Raw genomic sequence first — 23,529 nt, 5'->3', positions numbered from 1 at the left:
TCGCACATCGGAAAGCGATTCTGAACGAAATTTCAGTGAATCTTTTTAATTTGTGTCGATTCACACAAAAGTGTATCGGTGATCTCCAATTTTCACGTTTATGAACGTTCTCAAACTACATCACTCGATTGTAAGTTATGATCTCGAATCGCACGTCGGAAAGCTGTTCAGTTCGAAATGTCAGTGAATCTTGTTAATTTTTATCGAATCACACAAAAGTGTGTTGGTGATCACCAATTTTCATGTTTATGAACGTTCGGAAATGACATCACTCGATTGTAAGTTATGATCTCGGATCGCACGTCGGAAAGCTGTTCTGTTCGAAATGTCAGTGAATCCTCTTGATTTGTTGCGATTCTCACAAAAGTATATCGGTGAGCACCAAGTTTCACGTTTATGAACGTTCGGAAATGACATCACTCGATTGTAAGGTATGATCTCGAATCGCACGTCGGAAGGCTGTTCTGTTCGAAATGTGAGTGAATGTTGTTAAATTGTATCGATTCACACAAAAGTTTATCGGTGATCACCAATTTTCAACTTTATGAACGTTCGGAAACGACATCACTCGATTGTAAGGTATGATCTCGAATCGAACGTCGGAAAGCGGTTCAGTTCGAAATGTCAGTGAATCTGGTTAATTTGTGTCGATTCACACAAAAGTATATCGGTGATCTCCAATTTTCACGTTTATGAACGTTCGGAAACGACATCACTCGACTGTAATGTATGATCTCGATTCGCACATCGGAAAGCGATCCAGAACGAAATGTCAGTGAATCTTGTCAATTTGTGTCGATTCACACAAAAGTATATCGGTGATCACCAATTTTCACGTTTATGAACGTCCGGAAACGACATCACTCGATTGTAATGTATGATCTCGATTCGCACATCGGAAAGCGATTCAGAACGAAATTTCCGTGAATCTTGTCAATTTGTGTCGATTCACACAAAAGTGTATCGGTGATCACCAATTTTCACGTTTATGATGGTTCGGAAACGACATCACTCGATTGTAAGGTGTGATCGCGATTCGCACATCGGAAAGCGTTTCAGAACGTAATGTCAGTGAATCTGGTTAATTTGTATCGATTCATACAAAAGTGTATCGGTGATGTCCTATTTTCACGTTTATGAACGTTCGGAAACAACATCATTCGATTGTAATGTATGGTCTCGATTCGCACATCGGAAGGCGATTCAGAACGAAATATCAGTGAATCTTGTTAATTTGTGTCGATTCACACAAAAGTGTATCGGTGATCTCCAATTTTCACGTTTATGAACGTTCTCAAACTACATCACTCGATTGTAAGTTATGATCTCGAATCGCACGTCGGAAAGCTGTTCAGTTCGAAATGTTAGTGAATCTGGTTAATTTTTATCGAATCACACAAAAGTGTGTTGGTGATCACCAATTTTCATGTTTATGAACGTTCGGAAATGACATCACTCGATTGTAAGTTATGATCTCGGATCGCACGTCGGAAAGCTGTTCTGTTCGAAATGTCAGTGAATCTTCTTGATTTGTTGCGATTCTCACAAAAGTGTATCGGTGAGCACCAAGTTTCACGTTTATGAACGTTCGGAAATGACATCACTCGATTGTAAGGTATGATCTCGAATCGCACGTCGGAAAGCTGTTCTGTTCGAAATGTGAGTGAATGTTGTTAAATTGTACCGATTCACTCAAAAGTTTATCGGTGATCACCATTTTTCAACTTTATGAACGTTCGGAAACGACATCACTCGATTGTAAGGTATGATCTCGAATCGAACGTCGGAAAGCGGTTCAGTTCGAAATGTCAGTGAATCTGGTTAATTTGTGTCGATTCACACAAAAGTATATCGGTGATCTCCAATTTTCACGTTTATGAACGTTCGGAAACGACATCACTCGATTGTAATGTATGATCTCGATTCGCACATCGGAAAAGCGATTCAGAACGAAATTTCAGTGAATCTTGTCAATTTGTGTCGATTCACACAAAAGTGTATCGTTGATCACCAATATTCACGTTTATGATGGTTCGGAAACGACATCACTCGATTGTAAGATGTGATCGCGATTCGCACATCGGAAAGCGATCCAGAACGAAATGTCAGTGAATCTTGTCAATTTGTGTCGATTCACACAAAAGTATATCGGTGATCACCAATTTTCACGTTTATGAACGTTCGGAAACGACATCACTCGATTGTAATGTATGATCTCGATTCGCACATCGGAAAGCGATTCTGAACGAAATTTCAGTGAATCTTGTCAATTTGTGTCGATTCACACAAAAGTGTATCGGTGATCACCAATTTTCACGTTTATGATGGTTCGGATACGACATCACTCGATTGTAAGGTGTGATCGCGATTCGCACATCGGAAACCGTTTCAGAACGTAATGTCAGTGAATCTGGTTAATTTGTATCGATTCATACAAAAGTGTATCGGTGATGTCCTATTTTCACGTTTATGAACGTTCGGAAACAACATCATTCGATTGTAATGTATGATCTCGATTCGCACATCGGAAGGCGATTCAGAACGAAATATCAGTGAATCTTTTTAATTTGTGTCGATTCACACAAAAGTGTATCGGTGATCTCCAATTTTCACGTTTATGAACGTTCTCAAACTACATCACTCGATTGTAAGTTATGATCTCGAATCGCACGTCGGAAAGCTGTTCAGTTCGAAATGTTAGTGAATCTTGTTAATTTTTATCGAATCACACAAAAGTGTGTTGGTGATCACCAATTTTCATGTTTATGAACGTTCGGAAATGACATCACTCGATTGTAAGTTATGATCTCGGATCGCACGTCGGAAAGCTGTTCTGTTCGAAATGTCAGTGAATCTTCTTGATTTGTTGCGATTCTCACAAAAGTGTATCGGTGAGCACCAAGTTTCACGTTTATGAACGTTCGGAAATGACATCACTCGATTGTAAGGTATGATCTCGAATCGCACGTCGGAAAGCTGTTCTGTTCGAAATGTGAGTGAATGTTGTTAAATTGTATCGATTCACACAAAAGTTTATCGGTGATCACCATTTTTCAACTTTATGAACGTTCGGAAACGACATCACTCGATTGTAAGGTATGATCTCGAATCGAACGTCGGAAAGCGGTTCAGTTCGAAATGTCAGTGAATCTGGTTAATTTGTGTCGATTCACACAAAAGTATATCGGTGATCTCCAATTTTCACGTTTATGAACGTTCGGAAACGACATCACTCGATTGTAATGTATGATCTCGATTCGCACATCGGAAAAGCGATTCAGAACGAAATTTCAGTGAATCTTGTCAATTTGTGTCGATTCACACAAAAGTGTATCGTTGATCACCAATATTCACGTTTATGATGGTTCGGAAACGACATCACTCGATTGAAAGATGTGATCGCGATTCGCACATCGGAAAGCGATCCAGAACGAAATGTCAGTGAATCTTGTCAATTTGTGTCGATTCACACAAAAGTATATCGGTGATCACCAATTTTCACGTTTATGAACGTTCGGAAACGACATCACTCGATTGTAATGTATGATCTCGATTCGCACATCGGAAAGCGATTCTGAACGAAATTTCAGTGAATCTTGTCAATTTGTGTCGATTCACACAAAAGTGTATCGGTGATCACCAATTTTCACGTTTATGATGGTTCGGATACGACATCACTCGATTGTAAGGTGTGATCGCGATTCGCACATCGGAAACCGTTTCAGAACGTAATGTCAGTGAATCTGGTTAATTTGTATCGATTCATACAAAAGTGTATCGGTGATGTCCTATTTTCACGTTTATGAACGTTCGGAAACAACATCATTCGATTGTAATGTATGATCTCGATTCGCACATCGGAAGGCGATTCAGAACGAAATATCAGTGAATCTTTTTAATTTGTGTCGATTCACACAAAAGTGTATCGGTGATCTCCAATTTTCACGTTTATGAACGTTCTCAAACTACATCACTCGATTGTAAGTTATGATCTCGAATCGCACGTCGGAAAGCTGTTCAGTTCGAAATGTTAGTGAATCTTGTTAATTTTTATCGAATCACACAAAAGTGTGTTGGTGATCACCAATTTTCATGTTTATGAACGTTCGGAAATGACATCACTCGATTGTAAGTTATGATCTCGGATCGCACGTCGGAAAGCTGTTCTGTTCGAAATGTCAGTGAATCTTCTTGATTTGTTGCGATTCTCACAAAAGTGTATCGGTGAGCACCAAGTTTCACGTTTATGAACGTTCGGAAATGACATCACTCGATTGTAAGGTATGATCTCGAATCGCACGTCGGAAAGCTGTTCTGTTCGAAATGTGAGTGAATGTTGTTAAATTGTATCGATTCACACAAAAGTTTATCGGTGATCACCATTTTTCAACTTTATGAACGTTCGGAAACGACATCACTCGATTGTAAGGTATGATCTCGAATCGAACGTCGGAAAGCGGTTCAGTTCGAAATGTCAGTGAATCTGGTTAATTTGTGTCGATTCACACAAAAGTATATCGGTGATCTCCAATTTTCACGTTTATGAACGTTCGGAAACGACATCACTCGATTGTAATGTATGATCTCGATTCGCACATCGGAAAAGCGATTCAGAACGAAATTTCAGTGAATCTTGTCAATTTGTGTCGATTCACACAAAAGTGTATCGTTGATCACCAATATTCACGTTTATGATGGTTCGGAAACGACATCACTCGATTGAAAGATGTGATCGCGATTCGCACATCGGAAAGCGATCCAGAACGAAATGTCAGTGAATCTTGTCAATTTGTGTCGATTCACACAAAAGTATATCGGTGATCACCAATTTTCACGTTTATGAACGTTCGGAAACGACATCACTCGATTGTAATGTATGATCTCGATTCGCACATCGGAAAGCGATTCTGAACGAAATTTCAGTGAATCTTGTCAATTTGTGTCGATTCACACAAAAGTGTATCGGTGATCACCAATTTTCACGTTTATGATGGTTCGGATACGACATCACTCGATTGTAAGGTGTGATCGCGATTCGCACATCGGAAAGCGTTTCAGAACGTAATGTCAGTGAATCTGGTTAATTTGTATCGATTCATACAAAAGTGTATCGGTGATGTCCTATTTTCACGTTTATGAACGTTCTCAATCTACATCACTCGATTGTAAGATATGATCTCGAATCGCACGTCGGAAAGCTGTTCAGTTCGAAATGTCAGTGAAACTTGTTAATTTTTATCGAATCACACAAAAGTGTGTTGGTGATCACCAATTTTCATGTTTATGAACGTTCGGAAATGACATCACTCGATTGTAAGTTATGATCTCGGATCGCACGTCGAAAAGCTGTTCTGTTCGAAATGTCAGTGAATCCTCTTGATTTGTTGCGATTCTCACAAAAGTATATCGGTGAGCACCAAGTTTCACGTTTATGAACGTTCGGAAATGACATCACTCGATTGTAAGGTATGATCTCGAATCGCACGTCGGAAGGCTGTTCTGTTCGAAATGTGAGTGAATGTTGTTAAATTGTATCGATTCACACAAAAGTTTATCGGTGATCACCAATTTTCAACTTTATGAACGTTCGGAAACGACATCACTCGATTGTAAGGTATGATCTCGAATCGAACGTCGGAAAGCGGTTCAGTTCGAAATGTCAGTGAATCTGGTTAATTTGTGTCGATTCACACAAAAGTATATCGGTGATCTCCAATTTTCACGTTTATGAACGTTCGGAAACGACATCAGTAGACTACATACAGGTATGGCGCCCCCCACTCCTATCCCCACTCCTTCCCCCACCACAACACCTACCCACTCCAAGCTATTTTTTCCCACTCCATAGGTAAATAGCTTGGTGGACAGGTGTGAGGGGGGAAGGAGGGGGATAGTGTGAGAAGTACCATACCTGTATGTTTTTCTACTTTTTTCTTTTTTTCTCTTTGGGAGTAGTGGGTCGAATAACACTGTTGAATACATTTAAATTGTTTTTTTGTTTTTCACTCATATTCTAAATACATTAATGGTTTACAAAATATTTGAAAAAACCCGCATATTTATTATGATCACAATATTGTTTATGGAGTTGACGCGCTGCATTCTTTTATCTACGCGTACAACACCTTTGTGTACAAGCAAATCTACGATCCGTGAAACTACCACCACCACCACTCATCATATCATTTTTACGAACGCTGTTATTTATCCGACGGGATGCGAAGGCTTTATAATATTGACGCACTATTTCATCATTTTTTCGGGGATTATCAGAGAAGAGATTGTTGAATTTATCCATACCAAAACCACAAGACATAAGGTGCAAAAAAATAACACAAAATTGGCCACAAACGTCTGAAGAATCACTTTGGAGTTGCTTAACGTTGAAACGGAAGAACTTGCAATTTCTCCGGAGTCGTTCGAGGTGTTGTGGAATGATTGGTGGTAATCCGTAACTATCGAAGTACCATCCGCTTCCATTTCGATCGACGTACATTGCGACCCAGTGCTCGCCAGGTTTTGAGTGTTCATCTGTGTTCACAATTATTCCAGCAGGCCTTGTCCAAGTACGAGGAATTTCATCAGCCGGAAATACTCCAGTAGTCGCAATCGGTAAATAACGTAGAGCGTCTCGAATTTGTTGTGTGTTCATGCTCCGTTAGCAAATTGAAGAATGGTGAAAAGATATACTTTTTCACTTTATATCTGAATTCATAACAGAGGCATATCGCAGAGTTATAATGCTCATGAATAGTTTCTATTCCTTCAAATGAGAACTTCGTTTTGAGGAAAATTTATACAGGGGAAGCAACTCATAAATGAATCTTCACTCTTGTCGTCCGTTTCTGGATTTTTTTTCTCCTCCTCTGGAAGTACGGTGACAGGTACTTGATTATTCATCCGTAGGATAAATTTTTTCAACATGAGGGCCTGCGTTAATGCACAACGATTCGTAGGCTTCACAGCACCCAAACTATGTCGTAGACATCTACTGCGTGACGTGGATAATTTTTTGAATCCTGGGCATCCCCATTCCGGTTTTTCGAGATCGTTGATTTCTCGCGTAATTACATGGCTCAATAAATCGGCTTTTTCGTGACCGCGCGTCCAAATAGTTTTTGCATGCCGTGCTATTTCACGCAAATTAGCATAAAGTTGTTTACAGGAGACATCGCCCTCGTACCATTCCAATCCATGGTGATGAAGAGTCAAAATTTGATTCTCGTGACGTATTATGCTGGGGAGTTCGTGGAATGCGTATGGAGGAGAAACAATCCAATGCATGGTGAAAGGTTGATTTAGAGCAACGACGGCAACTTCTTTCGGTAAAAAACGATGCTCTCTATCACGCATTCCCTGAATGTCGATGATTATTTCCATTTTTTACGTCCGTACTGAACAGCGGCGCGCGATGAACTGACTTGTTTTCTCTCCAAAATCCAATTCTCCGTCGAAAAGACGAACGACGAATGCAGAGTAATCTGACACCTGCTTTTTCTTGAAGTTCAACCGCTGAAGTCAGCAATTACTTGACGCGAGGCATCGATCTCCAGAACATTATCATATTCTGCATATACTATACAATTTACAGTAGAAGCGAGTGCCTCGGCAAATCGTACCTCGATTCTCACACTTCCATGTTTCACTAAATTCCAATGCGAACTGGTATTCGCGGAAAGATCAGGTGTCAAGTCAAATGCGAAGAGACAATAACCCTTTGGATAATTTTCTCGATTGATTGAGTTACCCTCGTTCAAAAAATGTATTCCTGTACCAGAAAATAATGTATGATAGGCATCAATGTAAAGATTATTTTGGGTGAAATCAGGTTGCAGAGGTCGAGAAGGTACTTGCGCCCCATCCACATATAATGAGAGGTAATTGATTTTATAGTTTTGAAAATTGAACGGATTCATTTGAACGTTTCCATTATATGCTCGATTATCGACAAATCCGATTATGATTCGTTTTGGAAGTTGCCCAAGCACGATGTTGTCAATCGTTTCTCCATGCACTCCTCCATGTAGCGAAATGGCTTTAACTTCAACGCGTGTAAGAGGGTATTTTGCTGTTGTTTTTGCCAATGCACGAGCATGAGAGAGTAAAACTCCTGGTGCAATTTTTGTTCGTCTTACTAATAATGTAGCTTCGCTTATATTCAAGCCACATGAAATATCCGGTTGAGAGCTCATTAGACAAAACGAGTCTCTTGCTCTCACAAGTCGCAGACGCATTTCTACACCATTTAAAAGGAAACGTTCTTGATTGAAAATATCACAATGTAAATGTCCAATTAAATCGACTGTTTTTCCAGCTGATAGTAGTTTTGCTCTTTCTCGCAACCCGATATTATTTTTAAAACTCGTATCATCCATTTTCCCTGGAGTATCATCACTCCATAAAACGGAAGTCAAGTGAGATTTTTTGGCCGCAGGCCCATAATTTAACAATGTTTCTATGTAAGCACGGTATGCATAAGCGTTATTCGGTGGTGAAACGAGTTTTTGATTTAAATACACATCCACTTGATTAAACATGGAGTGTAGTAAATTGTTTACAGGGGCAATTTCTGGTAATTCCTCGGGCGCATTTTTCGATCCTTCAGCTTGCAAAGAGGTAGATGGAGTTTTTATTTGCACACGAAGACTTAACATGGTATGAGCGAGATCGATGTACTCATCACCTTGTCCGGGAACGACGAATTCTATCGGAGAATCATCTGTTAGAGAGGAAATAGGCTTATAGTGCACCCAATTTGATCCCTCGATCGTAGTTTGCGTAGGTGGTAGCGAAAAAAGTTCGAGCTCAGATTTTAAACATTCGCGTGAGTGTGTATGTAAGAAAGCCATGTTCGCTGTATTCCGAACGATCTCTTATGCAAATATATCAGCTACGCTACGATAATTTCTCCTTTTTTTCGTCGTTTTCCTCCGTTTGTTAGTCGGTTTCTTCTTAGTTTTCTTTTTCGTTTTAGCACTTTTCTTCTTTTTCTGAGCGGTTCGTCTCGTTCCACGGCCACTGAGAGAATGACCAGATGACGCTGTTTTCCTCATTTTATAGCCCGCGCCCGTCATTAATTTATCTATTTTTTCCTCAGCTTTCCGTTTTAAATTATTACCAGATTCGCGTAGTCTGGTATGAAATGATTCCTTCAAATTCATATTATTTCTGACGACATCAGATGCGATATTGGCACCTGTGCGAATAGCTTCTTTACCGATCGCAGCAGCTCCTTTTCGTAGAAGCGGTAATACACGACGAAAGAGTCCTCCCAAAAAACTTCCGATTCCGTTTCCTCGTTGGTTTGGGGCACCGACATAGACGTGACTGATTCCACCATAGCCGCGACGCCCATATTCCAGCAGAGCATCCTCGTCGTCGAAGTAATGTTCCATCAGTTATTTATTGTAAGCGCTTAAAATGTAGCGTCACGGTCAACGTCCCCTCCTCGAATGGAATTGGTTGTCCAAATTCGTCTCTTATATCGATTTCGATCGTGTGGATTTCATGACGTATAAGAGGGATGTATCGTGGAGAAGGGAAGTGTACAGTTCTGTTCGCTCCATAAACATATTCATCTTCGACTTCTATGGAAACTTTTGATAATAATGGTGCTTGGACGTCTCCAATTATATAGGATTCGCAAATATCTGAGTATACGAACAGACTATGCGGGATTGCACGAGCTAGAGACGCAGGGCGATAACCTTTATACGGATGTTTAAAACTGATACCTTTTCCCTCCTCAGTAACTTCACCGAATCCTAACATTTTTGCAATCGAAGGAGACATACGAAACCCGTGGTACCTCGGCTCATCACATTTTCGCGAAACTTTAACGTATCCATTATGTTCTTGGGTAAATTCTAAATGTTCCATTATACAAGGTAAATTATTTATCGTATCAAGCAAAGTGTTGATAGTACGATACACGCCGCTCGGAATAATATCCGTTTCTTCTAAACGTTTACTATGATCACTGCGACCAGATTTATCATAATCACCGTGTTCAAAAGTTACAGTATGCGGAGTTCGCGGAACGTGATAGAAACTCATTGGATAACTTATTTCTTTGACAGCTACTCCCCACACGCCATCTAGGTGAAGATGGCGTGGTAACTTAGTGTTGAATTTTGTAGGGGCATTGCTAGGAAAATATCGTGTACTGCTGTTACTAGGCAGTACGACGAAGAAAAATTCTTTGTCTCTAAAATTCATTTTGCAGAGTCAGCAATTTTAGAATTTCGTTATTCCGAACGAACGCGAGATAATTCTTGCGAGTAAAAGATTCCGTCAATGGGCTCGTTGTTTAAATCGTGTAAAATATATACGACTGGATGACGGTTCCTTGATATTCGCTGTATTTTGAATATCTCTCGAGTCCATCCACTTTCGTAACCTTTCGCGAACGCGGCTTTTGCACTACTGATACGCACCAAGTCTCCTACACTGTATTTAGGCAATTCAATATTTAATTTTTTTCTCGAAGAATTATATCGGTGCGCGAGATTTTCACGAGCTAGGCTAGCATTTTCTAAAGTCACTTCAGAAGGTCGCATTCGTGTGCCAGAGTGACGCGACTGATTGTACGCATGTGCGAATTTTTGCAAAACATCGATATAACGCTTGTTTCGCGTGTATGTAAAGTATCGCCACATTCGATTTTTAAGTGTGCGATTGAATCGTTCAGCAATCGATGCTTTGATATCGGGATTACGCGCTGTACGGAAATTAATTTTTTTTTGTGCTAAAAAATGTTGGAATGGAGATCCCGTGAATTCTCGTCCGCGATCTGTTTGTAAAAGAAGGGGAAATCTAGGATTTGAGCGTGAAAGTACCCGTGCAAACCCCTGAGACACACTTCCGCATGTTTTATCACGCAGCGGCTCGATCCAGGCAAATTTACTCAACACATCGATTACAACTAAAATATATTTGTAGCCATCGTTGTATGTCGCGATAGAACGGAGGTCCGCCAGATCAGCTTCCCATACATCATCAATATTATTCACATTATACGTACGTCGAGGAAATCGACGTCGGATGAGCCGATGTCTGGTATAAGCGTCTTGAGTCTCTAACCACGGCTCGACTTTATTTTTGTCAATACCTTTTACGTTTTTCAAATTTTCAGCGTTAGAAAAGGATGCAGGGTGGGAGGGATTATAATAGATCGATTTGAATCGTTTCATAGTTTTAACGATCTCCAAATAATTCGTTTTTTACTCGAGCGGCCACGTCCTTGTTGAAACCCAGTTGCGTCCGTCTCCTCGTACTCACTACTACTTGTATCTGAAGTTATATCAGCAATCTCTGGGGAGATGACGCGTTTGCGGGGCGTTGATGCTTCGATGATTGTAGGCTCTTGAAGTACCTCAGGGTTACCAATAAATTCTCGAGGCATCTGTATCTTTCGGAGATGTTCAGCGAAATGAGCACGACCCGTCGGTTTAACTCGTTTTCTAGCACGCATCGCATCATTGATGAGATCAACAATATTGGAATTAGGAATTCTGGTACCACCTATAGATACCACGCCGTTCGCATCCCAACTCATTCTTTTTGAGGGTGAGGTATTTCTATGAAGATTGCGCAATAACATTTTAGCCTTTGGGTGAAATTTTTTTGGAACACTGTCGATAATAAGAGTGTCGTTTAATCGCGATCTCATCTCAGCTGATTGTTCCGATGTATCATGATCTTCATCCGCAGCCATTTCATGTTTTTCCGAAGTTTCATCCGTTTTTGCGGAAGTATTCAATTTATTTTTCTCATCGTACTTTGAATGTGAAGTGAGATTCAGATATCTATGTAAAATCTGTAGATATGCTGTCGATTTATCTCTATCACTAGCATACGATGTAGAATTCAAAATTTCAGCCATTTCGGAGTCCAAACGAGAAAGAGGAGTTCCCCTCGTTTGAACACTGCTCAGAGATGTTGTTAGAGGAGGAGAAAGCGTTTCGTCAGTGGATTTCTGTTGTTTTTCTCCAAGACGATGTAGATTATCATGTGGAATGAGAACCATTTTCCTCGCGTGTTCCATGCTCAAAATATTTCAATACCGGAACAAGGAGAAGCTTGAGAAAAGCAGTACAGCGATTGATGATGAAACGTCTTTTAGTTTTCCAATTTCCTCGTTTTTCAGCTAAGCGGCGAATCAATACTGCATATTTTCGCAGCCGACGTCTTTCACTAGTTTTGAGGTTCACATTACCGAGCAATACATTGAGCGCACATTCACAGATTATCCGGATTAATGCTGGTTCGATTATTCGTAAAATCTGACGTAGTTGATTTTGTGTAAAGTAGCAAAGTGCTCGTAAAATTATAACATGTTTTTTACCGAGACTTCCTCGCGCTGCCATTACAAACGCATTACTGGAACATCGCGAGATGTGTCGCGCGTTTTTATTTCTTTTTTTGGTAAATAAACGTAATTATATTGGTCATCAGGAAATACGCATGCGCGAAATCGGCAATTATCGGGTGTCGATTGTTTGAGATCGAGTAATAAATAGCCATGAGGGGCAGACGTAGCATCAAAATATACTTCTTGCAAAAAACGAGGATTTTCTGGATAAACCTGCCTGGCAAGATGTTGTATTTGGGCGCGGTCTCGAGGATTTTTAAAAATAACGATATAATTCGTGTTTAAAGAAATATCTCTCTGTCCGCGTCCTTGATGAAATATGTTTTGAGTTATGAAAATGACGCTCAGATTTTTATGATGACTCCCCTTTGTGAATAAATCTACAATGCTATTATTTGAGGCCTCACGCATTAAATCATCGATCACAATAAGTTTAGGACTCTGATCTGCTGAATAGTCACCAGATTGCGGTAATCCCTCGCGAAATTCGATTTTATTACCATACTCTGAATAACCAGGTTGCCATTCAGAGTAATAAAAAAGTATTCGATCGAAACGAACGTCAGCCATTTCGTGAATGTATTTGAAAAATTTTTTTACGAAAAAAGTTTTGCCACAACCAGTAGGCCCGCAAATTATGGAGGTCCATGGATGTTTCCACCGCGGATCCATAATGAGAAATGATTGTCAAAATCGAATGCTTTATATTTATATTCGTTCACGTTCATAAAAACAAGAATAAAAAATGTTAATCTGAATGACTTTCTTAAAAAGCAACCTGATTTTTTTTTCTATTAACTTTTGGAATAACAATCAGAATTATGTTAATAAACAATAATTATTACTCTTCGTTCATTATTATTTATACTAGCTATTTTTTTGAAAAATCTCATAGTCTTCATTACCTTTTTGGAGTGTGAGAGATCGCCTTTTACCTTTTTCTTCTCAGCATAAAAATAATAAGGAAATAACAGACAATCTTCTGAAGAATTCATTATTCAGACATGCTAAGAAATAATATCCGTCCTTCGGAAGAATTCAAGATAACAACTGTAGCGAAGCCAGGTCTTTAAACCTGAGGTGTAAAATAGCTAGCCGCGAGATAATGTCCAGCCTTCGAAAGAATGCGAAGTGTCAGGTGTAATGGAGTAAGGCCTTTTTACCCACGATGCAAAATGAAGCCCTGTGGATGGTAGAGTAGAACAAGGTCTCTTTACCCTACACGCCAGAGCTAGACGCAAAATAATATTCATTTTCGAGAGAATATGGAATTCCGTTGTGTCACCGCAAAAACTTTATCTTCTAAGATGGAAAAAGAAGGAAGGCGCAATTTATTTCCGTAAACATACATAAAAATAAAGTTCACCATTTTTATTAAACGTTATCGCAGTATTTTTTTCATTACAAAACTGTACATAATTTTTCTTATTATAAAATTAAACAATAAAAATATGATAATACTAATCCCATTTTTTTATTTTTTTTACACCCTATATTAATATTTTATTACTCAATTCACATTCATACCGTTGTTCGAACAAAACCGTAGGGTAGGGTACAATATTCTCTATCCTGTTGACGTTTTACACTCACTGGGGCGCAAGACTTAGTTTCTTCGCGTGAAATTACATGATGGAATTCGGTACGTCTTATTGCATCGAATTTCAAAACGATTGGTGCACTCCTTTCTCCCGTCACAAATGAGCGAATCGTTTGATAATTTATTTGTTGACTATTTTGAAAGTTCAACGTGATACCTTTAACTTTACATACTTCTACAGTGGTACCATCAGGTTTACGCACAATAAAAGAATAGAATTTTGGTCCACCCGACACAAACGAAGTGATGTATGAACCATCTCCGTACGCACTTAACTCGTCAGTCAGATCTCCGAGAAATTGTCCGACGGGAGGCTGGTATTCATCACTTCGTTCGTGACTTACATAAATGCACGAGTCGGTGTCACAATACAACACGCGACGACCAAGTCCCTCCAAATATTCATACAGTTTGAGCCGCGCCTGTGCTGTCGTGTATGCAGCAATTACAACATTAGCTGTAAGCGATGGTCGAATAGCCTCATCAGAGTTTTTGTAATTTACGTACATAATTCTATGATTTACAGGTAAGATTCCTGTAATTTCAATTTCTGGACTTGTTAGTAAATCCATGAGCTCTACACGCGTAGAAATAATCAAAGTATTAGTTTGATTTTCACGCTGTCCAAATTTTCCCCAAAAAGAATTGAGAGCGAGTTTGGCAAGCGAACGAAGACCCGGGTTGAAATCTATAGCATTTGCATCAAGCACGACTCCTTCTGCATTTTTATAATCGTCGATGTATTGTTGCATCGCTTCAGGATTCCCAACACAATTCGTTGGTGCTCCGCTGGCTTCTTGTTTGATTTTTAGGAAAGTATTTATATAATCTGCAAAAAGACCTCCGCTTCGAGTTAGAGGGTCGTAGCGTGTAATTTCGTACTGCCAAATTTCGTCTACGTGTAATACAGTATAGCCTAGTGAGATCGCTTTCCTCAATTCATCGACAACCCATGTACCGTTGAAAGCACGGTCTTCTGGATTTTCATGCTCGCAATTCCCATTTGTATCTAAATTCAGACAGCATGATTTACATAAAGCAAATAACAATTTTCCATGAGCTCGAAACGGTAAAACCGGAAAATACAAATCACGAGGGGGTAAAACGGTACACTTGACCAGGCCCTCAACACGCTCTAAAGAATTATTTTGGCCAATGAGAACGCGACACTCCTCACCGACGTACACTTTAGGATGACCTATTGGAAATTTTCCAGTTTTACATACCCATGGATATAATGAGCATACATCTACATATTTTATTTTTTCACTTTCTTTTACTTCGTACATATTTACAAAATTTTCCGTTCTTCCTCCAAAAAATGCTTCACGCGGCTCAAGCGGTTCTGAAATCACCATAGGGTGATTTTTCACAAATTCAGCCATTTCATCATTATTTTTCAACATAGCATCATATTCGCATTCCCATATTTCTGTTAGTAAAAATCCCTGCTCTTTAATTCGTGCTGATATCGTAACAGTACGCTCGTATCGCTGATCCATTGTATCATCACAACGCATTCGTTTGTCTCTATTTATACGAAAGCAACGTTTACATCCATGCCAATAACAACCATGGAATTGCAAGACGTGACGAATATTGTTCTCCTCGTAATATCCGTCTACTGGAGGTAAGCCCAGGGGTAAACGCTGCTCTCGTGTGCGACCAGCGTGTGTGATAATAATACCTTTTTCTCGCTCAAGCCATACGAGCCACGAAACAGCTTTACGAGATTGTTTATCAGCCCATCGATAACCTCCAGGGGGTAATAGTGCAATTTTATCCGCTGGTAGGAAGTTTTTGCGATATACTAATGAACATGCTGATGCTATTGTACAACTTTCAGCAAACGGGCAAACTTTACCGCACTGGATAAATAATTTACGAAAAGCTAAGCATGCTCGACGTAGCACTGATACATCATCGCGACAATATCGCAAAAATTCCTCAGCAAAATTAAAAATATATCCAGAGTCACTCGTTTCTTGGTACCATGCCATGAACCGCTTACGTTCCGCAGTAAACATTTTGTCAGGAGAATAAAAGTGCAGAGCTGGTAACGATCCGATATAATTTTGATTTTCTGGAGTGTTGAACAGATGAGGAAATGTACCTTTTGTCACAATATCATCAAATCCGAATGCTTTCGGTAGCGCACTGAGAGACATTGGCAAATAATTCAAACTATCGAGAAAACAGATTTTTCCTACTCTCATGGAAATTATTTTTGTTCCTCTCATTATCAGTGTAGGCATTTGAGTTTTTTGATCTTCAATGAGATAACGGAGTATGAATTGACCGTCAAATCCTCGAGCGTTATGAGCTATGCAAATTATTTTCTCGAATTTTGAATTAATAGCCAATTTCACAAGATTTCCTACTGGGTCGTCGGGAAATACAAATTCTCTCTGGCCACAAACTTCGCATTCATTTTCTATGATTTCATCGCTTAAACACGAGAGGCAAACACGTTGAGCTACACAGAGATTTGGTTCATGAACACGAGAAGAATTATCTCCTCGTAAACGTGTATGCTGTTGCGTTTCGAAATCATAGAAAATAAATTGCAACACTAAATTTTTTCGTTCCGTTGATTCTTTCCGTTCAAATGATTTAATTTTCAACGGAGCAATATAACAATTATGCGATGTGGGGCGTACGCGTTTGCATGTTTTACAAAACGACACTCCACATTCGTGAGGTGTTTTGCACCAGCTTTTAATAAGTCTAGAACAAGAGCGACAAATTTTCAACATTTCGCAAACGCTAGATTCTTGCTTATTTTTACATCCTCGGACTTTACGAGCTCTAGCTTTTTTATGCAACTCGAAACACTGTACTCCAAAAAATGAACGATTGCAGTCATTACACTGGGTGAGTGGCTCGCCATTACCCCTACATTCTACTGATTTACAGCGTGAGCATTCTTTGGAGCACCGATGTTCGATCGCACGAGTATATCCGGTGTTGCATAATGCACAAAATCCTCGACTTCCGAGAGCTCCGACTAGATTTAAAATCGGTTGAAAATGTCGGGAACGCTCGTAATAAATTATGAACAAAGTATGCTTTATTCGACCGAACTCTGAAATAACATTTTCTCTTCCATCAAACAACGCGGGGGTACGTTTTCCGAACGAAAGAAATTCGTAAACTACGATGGCAACACCTTCGCGAATAAAATATTTTTGAAACAATTTTATTTCGCGTAGCCCGCATCCGCGCGGTGGAATTTGGATGTGAGCTTTTTGCACTAGTTTTAATGCCTCAGAGCGCTGATATTCTCGTCGGGAATCGCGTATTTTTTGCCAATTTTTATGTAATTCTCCTGTACGCAATTCTCCTCGATCAGCGTAAGCATATGCAGTGACAAGTGATCGAGGTAAACATAAATTATCGCGATTATCTATATGTAGAATTGAGCGTTTAGCTACCTCTTCGTGAGAGAGAGGAGTGCCCCCACGACCGCCGCCCTGAACGCCGCGAACGATACACATTTTTATTTCTAACGAGTCATCAACTATTCTAAACTCACGGGCGCTTTGTGAAATATCGTTGATCAATTTCCAAATATCATCGAGCGAGAAGTCGCGTACTGGACGAAAGGATAGCCACGCAGCTCCTTGAGAAAACCCTGGTGAATTGATTTCCAATCCAGCGTAATCGTGAGGTTCGCATGATTCCGTGAGATGAGTCATTACATCTCGCATTGCCCCCTGAATCCAAGAAAACTGATCCGTGTTTTCTGGAGGTTTCTTTAGTTTCAACACAATTTCGCGTCCTCGTGTCTTGAAACGACGGAAGTAGCGTGCCCTCTCGCTAATGATTTGGAAACGATGCCCAGGAGGTAAAATATTTCCCCATTTTTCTTCTTCTCCTCCTCCTCCTCCACCGATTTGGTATGCTGAAAATGAAAAACAAGGAAATTAGTATCGTCATCATGTAAAATCAAATAAATAGTAAAACATGCGGAAAAAAAAAGTTACGATTACTAACAAAAAATTCTCTACTCCGTCTCATCATCTTCAGATGTTTCCAATCTCTCTAGGAGCCATTCAGCATTGAAAAGACGCCTATCGACTTCCCGAAAAAACGCGTCCTCGTGTAAATTTTCATTCTCCCCGGAAAAATACCCTGGATTTTTTTTTTTTTCAATTGTCGTTATATAGATCGGATTATACAATGGACCACGCAATTAACAAGATAGTTGTATTTTACAAAAAATTTTTTTTTTGGTTCTCACCTGAATCTGCTTCAGAAGATTCAGAAGCGTCAGAAACTTGTTCCTCGTCGTCGTCTTCCCACGCAATTCGTGCCAATTCATCATCAGTCTCTTCATTATCGTGAACAGATTCTTCTTCTTCTTCTTCTTCTTCCTCGCTACTGCTACTACTGCTGCTACTGTCGCTGCTAGATTCGCTGGTTTCAAAATTGAGACGGCGAACTCCAGATGTTCTAGCGATTCCTGAAGGTCCTGCAACTGCCTCATCCCCTATTTCATCGTTATCAAAACGATACGATGGACCCGTTATCCTGATGTCCGAGGGGTTTATCACGTTCGGGGCACGTGTATCGATCCAACAATCGGTTTTCGGGCGACCTTCGACACCCGGATTATCATCCATATCATGGTCATCGGAATCAGTGCGTCCTTCTTCATTAAAATTGTAACGCTCCTCTTCGCTACATAGTTCCTGGTATCGACGCACTGTACACACGATCATTTTTTGAAAATTCAAATTTCATACACTCTCACTCACTCGTATTCCCACACTCACTCTCGCTATCAGAAATTCTTTGATACTTACCCCTCTCGGCAAATATCCCGGCTAACTCGGGGTCATCACCCCATCCTCGACGACGTATCACCCTGACGACTGAATCGATCAGAGGAGTCGCATGAAAATACCCCGTCCTCCATCCGTATATAAGATGTCGTTTGGATAAATCTAATAAAACGCCACGAATTTTTCGAAGCACTACACTTGAAGGTAAATGATACATCATTTCCTTCTGTTTCGCCTCCGTCCATCTTGAGGCTAAACGCGGTACACGTCGCACCAAAAACTTGAACAATTCACCCAACAAATATCGCGGAATAACTCGAGACATTTTAATCGAACGAACTCTTTGAACGTCAGAAATCGAATGAAAGATTTTCAAAGGAGTTCTTCGGTATTTTAATAGATTGAAAAATTCCACTCGTTGCATCTCGATATGATACCAACGAGGTATAGGAAAAAGAGAGGGGTAGAGTGAAAAAATAATTCGCAGGGGTTCATATTCACCGAAGAATATCACGTGAATATAAGGATAAAATGCTGATCGAGTTCCGCTCACACTATTTGAACTTAAATCGAAATACAAAAAGTAAAAAATTTCCATCACACTCCCGCGCATTCTATCGAGCCTAATGCGGAGTAGAACGGATGTGAAGGATCAAGTTCGGTTATCAAAGTTGCCTGGTGTGCACAGAGATTCTGCATATTTCACTAAAAACGTGGTAAACCGGCAGGTCGATATTTTTGTATTCATTTTTTTCTCTTTCGAGGAAAATAACGTTGACGTTGCATTTTTGCACGTGCGCTCGAAAAAAATTCAGGAGACTTCTGTCTCCAGGTGCGAGCATGTGAGTAGGTATGAGAATGTGTATATATGAATATATGAGAGTATATATAACAGATATATGTATATATTACCACAAAAACGGAGGCGGTGTTTGACCTCGAAAAATAATTATGAAAATACAATTTTTTTATCCAATCATATAGTGATTGAGACGGTGAGAGGTGGGGGAAAATATATAAATCGGAATTTTTTTCCGATCTGCTATCATTATTTCAAGTGTCTATAAACCTGAAGCATCGAAGAAATGGAGTATACCGGAACAATGACGGAGGTGCAAGGTGTTTCATCATCGTCATCTCAACTCGTGATGGGAGTTGTTTACGGAATGAATAATTCATTCGGAAAAATAATTGCATCGGGTTTTGAGCTTTCTCCTAAAACCGGAATTCTTACGCCAACCATCAAATTATTGACAAATTCTTTCATCGGAGTAACTCTCAATATCGAGGGATGGCAAAGTTTTAAATCGGACTACGATCGAATTTCGCATTATTTTGGAGGGCCACGCTGGGACGCTGAAAGAATGCTTGGAACAAAAATCGTTCATGGATCGCATTGCACTGTTTTTACCTCCTGCTTTCAACAATCAGCAGTCTGCTTCAGCAACACTAGTATGCCAGCAATTGGAGAGGTTCCCACCGGAGTTCGACAGTGCAATATTATCCTACAGGGATCGACCTTCAGGAAGTTGAAAGAAGTCAGCAAGTGCATCGACGCTCATGTACAAAAACTTGAGCGTGAGAGTGCAGCAGTAAATATGTGTGTGACCATCATAATCTCCACCACCCATGATCTCCACATTGCAAGCGGCGGGCAGCAGGATGTAATGCGAATCCTTGAGACAGAAGACTACTTGGGAAAAATAATGGAAGAAACTCGGCAAAAAATGGGTGAACAATACCCTGATTTCGTACGAAATTCGATGGAAGCAGTGATTTCCGAAATCACTACACTATTCCGTTTTGAAATTTGTCATCTCGTAACAGTCTACGAGGAAAAATCACATTAAATTTTTCGGAAAATAATTTGTAGTAGTTAGGTTTAATCAATAAGCGTTCAATAATAAATTACGTTATAACTATAAACATAAAACTCTTTAAAAAATCATTATACGAACAAATAAATCTCTTCGAATAAATCTCATCAAATAAAAACGCGAGTAAAAAAAAGATAGCGGCAAGCACTCTAGTTTCGGTACCATCCTGGGAACATATTAAGACATCAAACTGCAGATTCAGCATTGGAATGGAGTGGGGGCAGGTGTTCAGCCCTTTCATTCGGATAATTTTTACCTCATTAACAGTCCAGTGTTTGAAGTGATCAAATCGAGTTGAAAACGTGAGACACAATGCGTAAGTGAAAAAATTAAAACAGAACTCGCGAATTTGTATAGTGTTTGTGTATGTGTAAGTGCGGAAAATAAGTGACGTGATTTTTAATCAAGTTTTTTTTTTCCAGCGCTTCGATATGAGGATTATGTCTCTCCATCCGATCCCTGGCCAATACCAGATATTTGGGTAGAGGTGACGGATGGAGAAAGACGGGTATATTTAATTTATGACGACGTCACCCCCGAGCTTCTGACTACACCGGAGAAAAAAATTGTGCCGAGTTATCGGCGAGGGGCCACTGATTTTGAAACTCGTCAAATAGCAGCTCGTTCGCGAGCACTTTCAAAACGAAGGAAGGCGAAGAAGACCAGCAGGAAAAGAACATCGGAGCCTTCCGCTTGGACAGACATAATTTTCAAAAAATCAAAAATTATGCAGGATGCTGAAAAACAGTAAGTTTTTATTTGTAGTTTTAATTATTTACGAATTTAAAATTTTTAGTAATGCGTTTTATAAATGTTTCAGGGAGGAAACGAGGAAGAAATTAAAATGGAGGCTCATACCCGTTGATCTCGATTCTCCGCGCCCTCCGAACATTCAGCAGTTGGAAAATGAGCTCAAGAGAGTGGCTCTCTTGGAGAGTGATGAAGAAGAAGAATTAGACCCGTAAGTATAAGTTTTTTGAAAAAATGGAAATCTTATTCGAAAAAAGTATATTTTTAAAAAATTTGTTTTCTGTTCTCTGTTTCAGGAGAAAGAAGAAGCGAATCGAAGCAAAATAAATTTCTGTGAAATTAAAATTAAACAAAAAAATAAAGTAAAAAAGTCTTGAATCTACACGAGTTTTCGGAAAAATTTTTCTTTTACCATAATCATCATCACCATCATTATCATCATCGTCATTATCATCATCATCATCAATATCATCAATATCATCATCATCATCCTAATTAATAAGGTAAAAACATAAAAAGTAGATAACATACAGGTATGGTACTTCTCACACTATCCCCTCTCCTTCCCCCTCGCACCTGACCACCAAGCTATTTACCTGTGGAGAGGGAAAAAATAGCTTGGAGTGGGTGGGTGTTGTGGTGGGGGAAGGAGTGGGGATAGGAGTGGGGGGCGCCATACCTGTATGTAGTCTACTTACATGTCATTCCATAAGTTTTGTTATCAAAATTTGTGTTTGCATACAGCATTCCCAAGATACGACTTTTCATATCATCAGCAAAATAAGCATCCAAAGACTTTTTGGAAGAAGTTTCAAAATTTATTACTCGACAGACCAGGTGGAAAAAGTATAACAACACTTATATCAACACCAGAAACTGTTTTAAGAATCTGATATATAAAATGTGCGATTGATGATCATAGTCGGAAACCACTTGAATCATGTTACCACAATCAGCATGAAGAAATAGTAGAAAATTATAGGACACATATTAGGCAACCATTTAATACTATGTATCGATCCGCTGCAAACCGATGGAGTCAAAACAAGGATCGGAAAGAGCAGAGCCAAACTCAATAGGAAGCAAAATGTGGGAATATTCAAAAATACCGATGACACAAGAAATAAATTAGAAAACATTTATTCGATTGGAGTTTCTTACATTATATATATACTAACAGTTCCGTGTGTTCTTGTTTTATTAATTATCAACCATAATATTTCAGATCGCAAAAAGAAAATTTGACGTTATAGGTTGACGAACATTTTTTCTTACAACTTCCAGACCTATTTTGATAAACTGATTTGCCTTATTTATATTATTCACTAACTATGCGAACGTTTGCTACATTTGTCCCACACTTCGTAACGTCAAACCCCGGCCGGTTCGTTACCACACAGCTATCAAAGGGAACTCGTATATATGACCTACATTATTACACATGATATGTAATCACGCAACTGATGATATATTTACACTGGACAATATTCCGCGAACTCTGGTTTAATTGAAAGATTATCTCAGTTGACACTTATTTCCAATCGAACGAAATAATGAAATCTTGAAAAGTTTCGTTGACATATATATGAATCGCGCTTTTTTTTATATGTTTTATTTGCACACACAGATCACAGTCTACATTTACGCGGCCGCTTTTATACCGGTTTAGTATACCACAAGTTTTAACAAAATATACATTAACCAATTTTCACTAACCATTTTCATTTATTAATTAGAGTCCGCACACAACAGCACTTTGGGGATCATAACCTCACCTGTCAAAATGACGTTCAGTATGAAAACAAGTCTCGGGTGGTTTCGGATGTGCGTATCGATGTATTGATATCTTATAACCTATATTCACAAATGATATAAATGATAAACTTATTTTCAATCAAACGAATTAATGAAATCTTAAAAAGTTTCGTCGACATGCACGGCGTATTTTTTTATTTTATTCTTTTTCACACACCAGACTACATTTACGCGACTGCTTTTATACCGGTTTAGTTTAGCATTCCACAGGTTTTAGTACTATGCACTTGGTTAGATGACGAAAGTTTTTTTTATATATTCCACACGCATTCCATAATGACAAAACTCCGTTTGTTTATACGATGATCGAAAACTGACACATGGTTT

General features: G+C 39.3%; 3 protein-coding genes across 3 annotated transcripts; 1 reads left to right on the top strand and 2 right to left on the bottom strand.

Annotated features, from left to right (window-relative positions):
* Window positions 1–7,505: 7,505 nt before the first annotated feature.
* LOC122414815 (uncharacterized protein F54H12.2-like) lies at window positions 7,506–8,849 on the bottom strand. Its single transcript, XM_043426409.1, has one exon. It carries the CDS (start codon window positions 8,847–8,849, stop codon window positions 7,506–7,508), a length of 1,344 nt encoding a protein of 447 aa, XP_043282344.1.
* A 5,045-nt stretch (window positions 8,850–13,894) lies between these two features.
* LOC122414814 (uncharacterized) lies at window positions 13,895–16,863 on the bottom strand. The gene is made up of 2 exons (XM_043426408.1): window positions 16,762–16,863; window positions 13,895–16,507 (listed from the first exon to the last, which is right to left on the bottom strand). Exons 1-2 carry the CDS (start codon window positions 16,861–16,863, stop codon window positions 13,895–13,897), a joined length of 2,715 nt encoding a protein of 904 aa, XP_043282343.1.
* A 3,783-nt stretch (window positions 16,864–20,646) lies between these two features.
* LOC122414911 (uncharacterized) lies at window positions 20,647–21,769 on the top strand. Its single transcript, XM_043426579.1, has 4 exons — window positions 20,647–20,953; window positions 21,060–21,384; window positions 21,458–21,598; window positions 21,684–21,769. The coding sequence occupies exons 1-4, from the start codon at window positions 20,950–20,952 to the stop codon at window positions 21,712–21,714; spliced, it is 501 nt and encodes a 166-aa protein (XP_043282514.1). The 5' UTR covers window positions 20,647–20,949; the 3' UTR covers window positions 21,715–21,769.
* The last annotated feature ends 1,760 nt before the right edge of the window (window positions 21,770–23,529 follow it).

The sequence above is a fragment of the Venturia canescens genome, chromosome 8 (genome assembly GCF_019457755.1).
Source record: "Venturia canescens isolate UGA chromosome 8, ASM1945775v1, whole genome shotgun sequence".
NCBI lineage: Eukaryota > Metazoa > Arthropoda > Insecta > Hymenoptera > Ichneumonidae > Venturia > Venturia canescens.
Note: the sequence above shows the minus strand (reverse complement) of the source record. Positions and strands in the feature narration are given on the sequence as shown.